We start from the raw sequence: 11,634 nt of genomic DNA, 5'->3' as shown, positions 1-11,634 counted from the left end.
TAAGAAGTCGTTATCCAACTGGCCACCGCTTGAGTTCGTCCATTCGTTCGTCTTCATTACCCACTACTTCTGCTGTACTTCAGCCTATTTTAACGGTCTTGGTTCGTGACACAGGGTACACTCCAGGCGTGACGCCAGTGCACCAGACACTCACACCTATGGACGAATTTGGGACCGGCCAGGTCACCTGAAGTGCACGTTTTTGGAGGTTGGACTTCAATGTCCTGAAACACTCGGAATCTGACGCCTTTGATGTCTGTTGTGTTCCGCCCCCTGCTGGACCGACCAATCAGAACCACGTGTCGGTTTATAAGCAGGAAATGATGCCATGGTGTTTCCTCAAAACTGAACAATTGCGTCCATTTTAGCGTCGGGCGTGTCGTTCCATCGGCGTGTCGGTTGAGTCGTGGTGCTTCACCACGCCCGCGGTCGGATCCAACCTCCAGGATCTGAAAAGTTTTCAACTAATTTTCGTGTTTTGAAGGATTTCAGTCAAAGATTTTGTTCTTATTGTCTCCTTTGAAGCTCAGAGTGGATTTAATCTTCCTCCTGGTGATGTGATCGGATTAAAACGTCGTACGTACGTTTGTGTTTCCAGATGAATCTCGTTCGTCTCCAGACATTAAAAAATTCCTTCTTGTTGTTCTGGATTCCAGAAGGAAGTTAATCTGGACAGAGAGAGAGTGTGTGTCTGCACATCCATCAGCATGATGATGATGATGATGACATCATCACATGACATTGACGCCGGGCGCTCAGGATTCACACACACACACACACACACACACACACACACGCACAAAGAGTGTGTTGTGTGCGGACGATGCGCTGTCAGATGATCACATTACGCTTCATTAGAAACCGAACAGAATCTGATTCTCCCGTCTCAGTGCCATCTTCTGGTTTCCATGGAGATTGTTTGTTTCAACATGATGTAAACAGGAAGGAAGAGGAAGAGGCGGAGCCAGAGGAGCAACGGTTTTCTCAAATCTAGAACCAGACCAGACAGGAAGTTGTTAGAACCCCACCATCATCGCTCCATCAGTTACCTGGCAACAAGTCAGTGTAAAAACGTCATGCTGAGAGGCGGAGTCTTTCTGGAGCCAAGAAGGGGCGGGGCTTGCCACACTGGTGCAGGTGAACGCTTCCATCGTGGGAAGCATTCCATTCCGGTCGATTCCCAAAGCGTTCCAGAGGACAGGAGTTAAAAGATAAAACTTCAACAGATGAAAAATCTTTTTTTCGACTTTTAAAATCTGTTTTCAATCGTAAACATGGTTCCAATGATTTCTAAATCCTTACGTACAGTTTTTATTTACGTTTCGTAATCGATCTTTTTTTGTTGGACGGCGCTCGTATTCGTTTTGTGATTGAAACATTTCTTGAAACGTTCCTGTTGGACTTTAAGTGTCTTCAGGGGGTCTGCAGGTGTTTGGGGGTCGTGGTCGCCCCCATTCAGGTCTTGGGTTTCAGCCTCATGTGTTTTCAATCAGGAACTAAGACGGCAGGGCACAGACTTCAAATTAAGACGACAATCTATGTGGAAGAGTTTCAAAGTAAAAGCACCGCATGGGGATCAGATATGTGTGGGAAGTTCAGATGGAGCCACAAAGCCTTTGTTCTGAAAGAGCGTCCGGTTAAACGTCTGAGCATGCTCAGTTGTGACGTCGCCCGACTCAAACAGATGTTTGTCGTTAAATTACAAAATATAAGAAAATCATTAAAGGTGGAAAAAAAGACGGTTTCCTCCGTCATGAGAGAGAAGAGTCCGAACTCCTCAGCTGTTTTCAATGGGATGTAAAGGAAAATGTGTGTGTGTGTGTGTGTGTGTGTGTGTGTGTGTGTGTGTGTGTGTGTGTGTGTGTGTGTGTGTGTGTGAACAGGAACTGGTGTGCGTTCGTGGTGACAAAGACGGTCAGCTGTGTTATTCAGGATGGAGTGGAGACCTACGTGAAGCCCGACTATCATCCCTGCTCCTGGGGGAGTGGGCAGTGTAACGGCGTGGTGCTGTGAGTACACACACACACACACACACACACACACACACACACACACACACACACACACACACACACACACACACACACACACACACACACACACACACACACACACACACACACACACACACACACACACACACACACACTTCATTACTGCAGTCTGAAACTATAATATACTATGTTAAAGTATAATATAGTGTATACAGGAAGTCCTCAACATATGAACACAACTGGTTCCTAGAGGTTGTTCATAAGTTGAATTGTTCGTAAATTGTTGTCCATTAAATTTCCATCTCTAATCCCCATCCGAGGTCATTTAAATGTCATTACTACTGTAAATACTAAAGTAATCTCATTACTACTGTAAATACTAAAGTAATGTCATTACTACTGTAAATACTAAAGTAATGTCATTACTACTGTAAATACTAAAGTAATGTCATTACTACTGTAAATACTAAAGTAATGTCATTACTACTGTAAATACTAAAGTAATCTCATTACTACTGTAAATACTAAAGTAATCTCATTACTACTGTAAATACTAAAGTTGTATTCCCTCAGACTGACCAGAAACAATTCCAGACATTAAAACATCCCATAATAAAATCCAGGTTCAGGTGGTTTAGAGTTCAGTCGTTCTGATTAGACGTCAGTTTAAACATAAAAATCTAGTTGAGGTCGTTTCTCTGGATTAAGGTCTGTCCACCACAGATACTGGACTCTAGAAATCACTAGAAAACCATGAGAGGCTCATGATATCATGAGTGCTCAGAAGCACCTGATTGGTCCGGTCTGCTGGTAACAGCTGATGTCATCACTGCTCCATCATGTCTCTGCAGGTACCGGACCTACATGAGACCCCGGTACAAAGTGGCCCACAAGATGGTGACGGAGATGGAGTGGAGGTGTTGCCATGGTTACAGTGGAGAGAACTGCAACAACGGTCCAGTTGGAGGAACAGGAAGTCACGTTTCCACCAACAAACCTCAGCCCAGACCAGGACAGGGAGGCGGAACCAGCTATGGACAGGGAGGCGGGACAAACTATGGTCAAGGAGGCGGGACAAACTATGGTCAAGGAGGTGGAACCAACCATGGACAGGGAGGCGGGACAAACTATGGTCAAGGAGGTGGAACCAACCATGGACAGGGAGGCGGGACAAACTATGGTCAAGGAGGCGGGACAAACTATGGTCAAGGAGGTGGAACCAACCATGGACAGGGAGGCGGGACAAACTATGGTCAAGGAGGCGGGACAAACTATGGTCAAGGAGGTGGGACAAACCATGGACAGGGAGGCGGGACAAACTATGGTCAAGGAGGTGGGACAAACTATGGTCAGGGAGGCGGGACAAACTATGGACAAGGAGGCGGGACCAGCTATGGACAGGGAGGTGGGACCAGCGGTGAGTCAACAACAAGAACCCAGTGAATAAAGTGAACACAACCAATATCTTTACTCTGTGACCTTTGACCTGCTGAACACGTTAAATGCCATATTTACGGTGCTGCACTGCCCCCCACAGGCGACCGGCGTGAACAGCTACGAGTGGACTGTCGTCCTGACGTTGTTTTTTTCTCCAGGACGATCTGAGAGCGAGAAGATGAAGCAGATGGAGGGTAAAATCCAGAGTCTGACCAAGAACCTCCTGGACCTCCAGGTCACCTTGAACACCTTGAACCACCAGGTCCAGCAAGATCTCAGAAAACCCGGGTCCATTGAGGGAGGCGCCAGTTCCCCGTCAGGAGGACAGAACCCTGCTGATGCAGCTCAGCCGGAGATTAAAGAGACGATCCACAGCATCCAGACCAAACTGGACCAGCTGGACAACCGCACACAGGTCCGGCACCAGTCCAGGGACCGTGGATTGGGGACCACCGATCTGCAGAACCTGATTGACATCATTTCGACGATGGAGGCAGATGAAACTCTCATGGCATTAATCAGGTGTCTTTCTTCTTCTCCAGGCTCACGATAAAACCTTAGTCAGTATCAACAACCACCTGGTGAATGGTAAGGGCAACGACTTGGATAGCGGCTCGTCTGGAGGAGTTCTGACAGGAGGAAAGCTGAACGTCCTAAAGGAGGAGATCCTGCGAGAGTTGGAGAAGAGGGTGTCGCTGTCCTGTTCCTCCTGTCAGGTATCATAGCCTCCTCCTCATGGAGCCTTGAACCCATCACCCCTCGGTGGGTAGTTGGTTGACGTTGTCTGTGCTGTCCAGGCCGGCGTGGAGGACCTGCGTAGACAACATCAGGAGGACCGTGAGAAGATCCACGCTCTGGAGAAACAGCTGAACGCCATGGAGGTTCGCTTTCGTCAGGGTCTGGATGGAGTCCGGCGGGAGGTGTTGCGCTCCCAAGGATGCTGTGACACCATCAGCGACCTCCAAACCTCCATCACCGACGCAGAGCGCAAGATCAGCTTGGTCTCGGATGATTTAGATGTTCTCCAGAACCGCCTGGATAAGGAGCTCAGCACCACATACGGGAATGGTGTCGTCCAAGGTGGGGGAGGTGGTTTTGGATTCACAGAAGGTGGAACGGATGTTGGGGTCTTGGAGGGTAAATTAAACATTCGGCTCAGAGACCTGGAGCGCCACATCAACAACACGATTCAAAGGACCGAACAGAGCTGCTCACACCTGGAGAAGAACCTCAAAGAGTACTTCCACCGAGAACTGGGGGATCACAGGACCGTGTTCCTGGACTGGTTTGATGATCAGGCCTTCAGGATAGCTGACGTTGAGCTAGACGTGGGGCTGGTAAAGACCAGAGTGGGCGACAATGAAAAGAGACTATCTAAGCTGGAGAACAACACCTCTGTTCTGACGCGGAGATTGGATCAGTGCCGCTGTCCAGTATCCGAAGGAGGTAGTACATCTACTGGCGATTGGGTGGACAGTGGGGGAAGATGGGGAACGAGTGGAGGGAAAGGACCCAAAGGAGGAACCAGTGGAGAGACAGGACCTACAGGGGGAGCAGGTGGAGAGGCAGGAGGTCCTAAACCAGGAGCAAGTGGAGATGCAGGAGGACCTACAACAGGAGCAGGTGAAGATGAAGAAGGACCTACGGCAGGAGGTTCTCGAGGCGGATTGCCTGGAACGGGAGGAGGAAGACAGGACGGGACGGAGAAGTCACTGGAGTGGCGAGTGGTCGCCAACGAGGATCAGATCCGACACTTCAGTACTCGACTTAAGAACCTGTCGGTCTCTGGAGACTCACTTCTCAATAAGGTGAGATGAAACTGAACAAAGAATACAATTATGGGATACACACCTCTAGATGAAACATTTGGGTTCTGTTTGTTGTCTTTTAGGAGAGTGGATTGGGTAGTCTGTTACTTACAGACTAAACCGACCAAGACTAGGTCAATGTAGATGAACTGAATGCACCTTAGCACTTTACCAATATCATGGTAAACATGATTTTGGGGTTTCCCCAGTAGGTCTACAACCACAGGTCTAGGCTGAAGCAGAATACTGGGATCGTTTCCCACCTTCAATGACCTTTATGCTCTTAGAACTCTTGAACCAGACTAGACATGCATGAACGAGACCTAGCTCCGTTCATAAGGTGCGGTCAAGGTTTTTGTTTTGGACGAAGTAAAATGGGCGGCGCCGGGTTTAATTACCCAACACACCATATGACCAGGGTCGTTGGGGCACCACAGATGACCCACTGGAGTTATAGGCTAGACTACAAGGAGAGTTTCAAGGTCACTGGATGTGGAAAACCACACAAGTACAGAATCAAATCAAAGTAGGTGTCACATTGTTGCTGAATGTGGTCTTTCTGAATGCTAACTGTTCCCCATCAGGTGGTGGACTTGAGTCATGACGTCGGTAAAATCAAGGCTCTGACCAAAGACCACGGAGAACACTTCAACCGCATCGTGACGGAGGTGGAGCTGCTGGGACAGGACTGCGGGAGGTGTGGGAAGGTGCAAGATGAGATTCTGAAGATAAAGAATAACTCCCAAGATGCACTGGGACCTATAGAGGGCCACATCAGTCCAAGTTCGGGGAGAGACCGCTGCTTCCACGTGTGTTCGCACCTGGAGGATGAAATTCGCCTCTTAAGAGACGACGTCAGGAGCTGCATTGGCCGATGTGGAAGCAGCCCGGACACGGTCCCAGGTCTGCCTGTCTGCCCGTCTGTCTGCCTTTCTGTCTCTGTCTTTCCATCCAGGTCCACGTTGGTCCAGAGTCTTTCTTTCCCTCTGATTAGTCGACCTCCTTATTGCAGACATGATTTGTGAAATATTGAGTATGAAAAGCAGTCAAACAAATAATTGAAACTTGGGGTCAAATCTTCATCCTACAGTCAGGAACTACTTCACCTCTGTCCTGTCGACCCGGCAGTTCTTGGAAGTTTGTGGAGTGATGTCCTCGTTTCATCATGGGGGTGTTCCTTGGTATCTCTCTGTTTACTGTTTTTGCACCCACTCCTTCTTACTGCTACGCTGCTGCTTGTGTCACAGTCATCCGGGAGACTGGTGGCTGATTGATGGCGTATCGATGATGTATTGGTTGGGCGTTACCTGATCCCTTCATGACCAAGTGTTCTCGTCAAGTGGAAGTCAAGTTTGGGTTCCTGCAGTATCTCAAGGAGACAGGATCAGCTTCACCGGGGTCGGGGTGGGGGTGGGGGTAGGGTTGGGGGGAGTCTGTTGTTCTTCATCACTTTTTCCAGCTGTTGGGAAATCAGCTGGAAGTCAACCTTTTTTCCTCTTGGCTCATCCCAGCCATCTGCCCCCCGTACCTCAGGATTTATTGCCCTTGCTGTTGGTCGTATTTGGACTCCTGGTGGTCTGGCTTGTAATCCCTCGGTATCTCCAGCAGGTGGTGCTGTCTCTTGGGCTGGAGCTGGAGTCACTGAGCCTGAACAGGCTGGTGGATAAGGAGGCGAGTCAGGCATGAGCGTGAACACCCCCCTTTCTCTCAGCTTCATATCTGACTCCGCCTCCTGTGAATTTACCAGACTGGACCTGTGAACTTGGACCTTTTTACTTTTCTGTTTTCACTTTGTTCATAAATATTTGTTTACAGTTTTTTGAAGACTTGCAAGTTTAAGATGCCTTCACAGTCCTTATTTGCGTGCAGATGATCATGTTGTGTGCACACTAAACTAGGTGGTGGTTCGGGTGGTGACGGCGGACGCGGTCCTGGGTTGGATGCCGAAAAGCCTTTAGATGGCCACAGTGTGATCGGAGGCTCCGTCAACAACAACCAGCTGAAGTCGCTGCAGGGCGAACTGTCGGAGGTCATCCTCACCTTCAGCTCCATCAACGACACCCTGAAGGGACTCGAACACACGGTGCAAAAACACGGCAGCGTCATCAACGACCTTGGTGAGCACAACTCCGATGCAGACTCTGCTTTCAGTCCTTCATGGTTCCTTCATTCATTCATCCCGTGACCACTGACAGGAAACACCAAAGACAAGATCATCTCCGAGCTGGACAAAATCCAGCAGGATGTGAGGGAGCACGTGGAGGACAGCCGGGACCGTCTGGATGGGATGGACAGGGATGTCCGGCACTTCAAGAACACGCTGTTGGTGGAGGTGGCCGACTGCAAGAGGTCTGGAGAAGGACTGGAGAAGAGACTGTCCAAGTTGGAGGGAGTCTCCGACTCCGTTCTCAAGACCAAGGAAGGTAAGTTTCCTCGTGAAAAGTTCTGTGCAGGAACCAGACTTACTGTGAGAACAGGTCCAGCTGCTGGACGTTCTGTTATATGTCCGTCACGGTTGCTTCTCCAACATCAGAATTTGTGATTGAAAGTTGTGAAGGACAGATCCAGGATTTGAAAGTGTGCTTTTGTGTCACCGATCCAGGACTGAACCAGCGAATGTCCGGTCTGTGGACGCATGTTTCTGGACTGAATGACTCAGTGGTCCAGCACGGATACATTATGGACTTTATTCATAAGAACCAGGAGGACATCTACACCAGGATGAAGAACTTGAACTCGAGCCTGAACCAGGTCCTCAAAGACCACCAGCATTTGTATGAGCAAGAAGGAAACGGTGAGCTGGGCTCCGTGGCTTGTAGTGATTCAGGTAGAATTAATCCTCAAAGAAACTAGCATCACCAGTGTGTCAGCAGTATAACCTTTGTGTCATCAGTGTGACCAGTGTGTCATCATTACCAGTATCACCAGTGTGTCACCAGTGGGTCACCAGTATCACCAGTTTGTCACCAGTATCGAAAGTGTCTCACTAGTAGAACTATTGTGTAACTGGTTTTGCAAATGTGTCACCAGTATTATCTTTTACTTTCACGGCTGTTTACAAAGTATTCTGGTATTTTTCGTCTGCCCCTCCGTTTGGAGTCTGCAATTGAAAAGTCTTCATCTGGCGGGGTAGATGGCCACGACCCCTCCAACCCCTACAGGGGTGGGACCCATTACCCTATGGGGTACCAGGGGCAGCACCAGACGGTCGGGCTATGGGGCAGAACCAAGGCTAAGAGTCTGGGTTTAGAGAAAAACCCCTCGGACCGCCCTCAAGCAGCAGAACCAGAGAACAGTTCTGAAGGTGTTGGTCTTTGCTCGGCTTGTTTGCAATGACATCATCATCATCAAGGTTTTCCTGATAAACTGCAGTCCTTTAAATCCTGATGGGTTCTGGTCCGAAACAAGTGGATCCGTGTAGAGCCACGGTTCCTGAAACCAAACAAAGACTGGATACTTGTTCCTTCTCTGACTGACATAGACGGAGTTCCTTTAGATTCATTGGTCGTTTAAATCAATTCTCGTTTCACACAGGCCTGCCTGGACCCCCAGGAGAGAAAGGCATGATTGGGCTACCTGGCCCTCGAGGTCCTCCAGGACATCCAGGACGACACGGTGAAAGTGGAGCACGAGGAATGCCCGGTATGAAACGCAGACGTGGTAAAACGTGACTTAACACTTGAGTTTGAGTTTACTTGGCCAAAGATAGCCGAGGCTGGCTGATGCAGGAGCAGACAGGGCTTCAGCGAGTTGGGGCCTAGTCCGTGGTGGTAGGGTATCGTGTAGTGAACCTGAAATGGTTAGGGGGTTAGGGTCAGGAAACTGAATGAACTTCTTGAGAAAAGTTTGTAATCAGGTTGGAGGTACCGTTACCGGTGTCACAAACCCAGACCGGTTCCTATCTGTTCACTGACTGTTCTCTGGTTTCTTGCAGGTCCCAAAGGAGAACCAGGTAAATGCTTTTCAGATATCAGTATGAAGACAGAAAGCTGATGACACATCATCACACAAAGTAAACAAATACTGTGACCATGGTAACACACACACATAGTCTAAGAACTCCGTGAAGAGAGGACTCTTGTCGTCGGAGCCTGAGGCCGTCTGGACCAGAGTCCTTCTTCCTCCACCGCCTCGACGGCGTGAACCTCCGTACCTGGACCCTCCACTGACATTTGTGTTCTCAGGTCTACCTGGCGTTGATGCTCACGTACCCAAACTGTCGTTCTCCGCCGCGCTCACCGTTCCCATGGAGAGACCTGGAACCATCGTCTTTGATAAGGTCTTCGTCAATGACGGAGACTTCTACGACTCCAGAACAGGTGCATCAGGGGCGGCATTGTCTCAGTGGGTAGTTTTGTTACTGATCACTGGTTTAATCATTACCTTTGACCCACTGAATGTGTGTCTTCAGGCATCTTTACCGCCCCCATAGATGGGTTTTACTTCTTCAGTGCCATCCTGACGGGTCATAAGAACGAGAAAATCGAAGCGGTTCTGTCCAAGTCAAACTACGGTATGGCCCGGGTGGACTCTGGTGGCTACCAGCCCGAAGGTCTGGAGAACAACCCCGTGGCCGAGGCGAAGAGCCCCCCGGGGTCCCTGGCCGTCTTCAACATCATCCTGCCTCTGCAGACCCGGGACACGGTCTGCATTGATCTGGTGATGGGCAAACTTGCCCACTCGGTGGAGCCGCTCACCATCTTCAACGGCATGCTGCTGTACGAAGACATGTGAGGACCTGACGAACCCACAGGAAGCTGCAACGCAAATGATGACGTCACTTCCTCCTTCAATGGTGACCCAACACCGACGGCAGAACATCTTGAGGGCACTGCGTCTCTTCTTAAATCCAACTTTTTATGGTTCTTTCATACAAATAACTGTTTTATACAAACATGTGCAATCTGCGTTCTAAAGACAAGACTGTTCCACAAAAACGGAGGTCGTTTAACCCAAAAGTAGGCTTTTGAAATTGTTCCCAGGAAAACTCACCTTGACTTTCGTGGACTAACAGTTGCCGTTCTTCGGGTGTTCTAAATCCAGAACATATGTCTTGAATGACTTTAGGAGTATCGGAGTGGAGGCGTGACCTCAGCCTGTTTCTGTCACTTGACGACCCAACATCACTTTTCTTGTCTCTAATCCCGACGTGACTGCAGAACTGCACTTAGATGGCATGTCCCACAACCAGGATCAACTGGTGAAGCAATGGCGACCCCACCTGGCCACAGAGATTAGTGCAGTCACAGTATGAACAAATATCCTCCTGTATCTCTTCAAGTCTGAACAGAAATAGAACCAACGATTCTATTCTGGTTTATCCTGAGGGAAGTTCTACAGAGGAGATCGTGGAGTTCCGTTGCCTGAAGATCAAGAACATTTGCCAATCATGTGACTGTCGCACGTTGATGTATGTCCTGAACAACCAAGGAGACAGATGAACGCTCATGACTGACCTCGACTCCAGCCTCTGGCTTGGCATGTGTTGTTATGGCAACGGGTGACAAGATTTTAAATATGATGACGAACAGATGTTTGGCTCTGTTGTATGAAAGCAGAATGTATTTCCTGTTCCTGATATAATGAGGTTTATTCCCGTCGTCCTCGCTGAAAAGACGAAGGTGGAAACAGACGTAGCGTCAACGAACGTTCAATGATGGAAGAAGAGCTGCAACATACTGAAGCATACTGAAGCCTCTTCCTGCTTCTAAGCAGACTTAAGTTAATTCCGAGCCTTCGTCTGTGGATGTCACACAGATGAGAACATTTCACTTTTAAACGCAAACAATACGTAAAGTTTTCTGTAGTAACACAATATGCTTTCAGCGCCGCTTCAGCAGAGGAAGCTGCTCAGAGTCTCACGTGTGAAATTTACACTATCAAAAGTGATAATATGTAATTTACGTTTTTTTTTTAAAATGCGGATTAAACGTGTGGAAACAAACCACGGCACATGAAATCACATGACTTATCCTTCTTCACATGTGAACTCACGAACTTCACTTTCCTTAGCTCCAGTAAAAAGGTTTGTACGCACAAAGAGGGCTTGTTCCCCGTAACCGGAGTCGACGTATTTGTACCGAAAGAATAGCGGAATAATCAAAATGAAAGAAAGATACATACAAGAAAATGTATGTATTCCCTGTTATCCAAGGGTAATTTTTCTTCTGACCAGTAAGTATAGAGGGTGTCCAGACACACCTGTCAAGGTGCACCCCAAACTTTTTTCAGGAGACAACCAGGTAAGTCCGGAGAAGAGTTGGACAATCTGCAGCTACTTAGTTAATAAAAGAAATAATCCTTTCATCGTGTGAACAGTTCAAAAATCATGTCTAGGGGAACGACGCGGAGTTATCGTCTTTTGGGACTCAGATTGGACTCAGCCAGGAAGTCCA

At 48.5% G+C, this 11,634-nt stretch overlaps 1 protein-coding gene across 1 annotated transcript in view; it reads left to right on the top strand.

The window, feature by feature from the left end:
• The window catches only part of LOC137607588 (EMILIN-1-A-like), a 12,623-nt gene extending 1,425 nt beyond the window's left edge, over window positions 1-11,198 (top strand). Inside the window, exons 2-14 of the mRNA XM_068333503.1 lie at window positions 1,884-2,009; window positions 2,846-3,411; window positions 3,590-3,846; window positions 3,974-4,147; window positions 4,229-5,239; window positions 5,824-6,142; window positions 7,138-7,356; window positions 7,435-7,662; window positions 7,842-8,033; window positions 8,774-8,881; window positions 9,174-9,191; window positions 9,424-9,558; window positions 9,651-11,198. Coding sequence (XP_068189604.1) covers window positions 1,884-2,009; window positions 2,846-3,411; window positions 3,590-3,846; window positions 3,974-4,147; window positions 4,229-5,239; window positions 5,824-6,142; window positions 7,138-7,356; window positions 7,435-7,662; window positions 7,842-8,033; window positions 8,774-8,881; window positions 9,174-9,191; window positions 9,424-9,558; window positions 9,651-9,973 — 3,676 coding nt within the window. The 3' untranslated portion in view covers window positions 9,974-11,198. The remainder of the gene's footprint in view (window positions 1-1,883; window positions 2,010-2,845; window positions 3,412-3,589; window positions 3,847-3,973; window positions 4,148-4,228; window positions 5,240-5,823; window positions 6,143-7,137; window positions 7,357-7,434; window positions 7,663-7,841; window positions 8,034-8,773; window positions 8,882-9,173; window positions 9,192-9,423; window positions 9,559-9,650) is intronic.
• The last annotated feature ends 436 nt before the right edge of the window (window positions 11,199-11,634 follow it).

Source organism: Antennarius striatus, chromosome 1, assembly GCF_040054535.1.
Source record: "Antennarius striatus isolate MH-2024 chromosome 1, ASM4005453v1, whole genome shotgun sequence".
NCBI classification, from domain to species: Eukaryota; Metazoa; Chordata; class Actinopteri; order Lophiiformes; family Antennariidae; genus Antennarius; species Antennarius striatus.
Note: the sequence above shows the minus strand (reverse complement) of the source record. Positions and strands in the feature narration are given on the sequence as shown.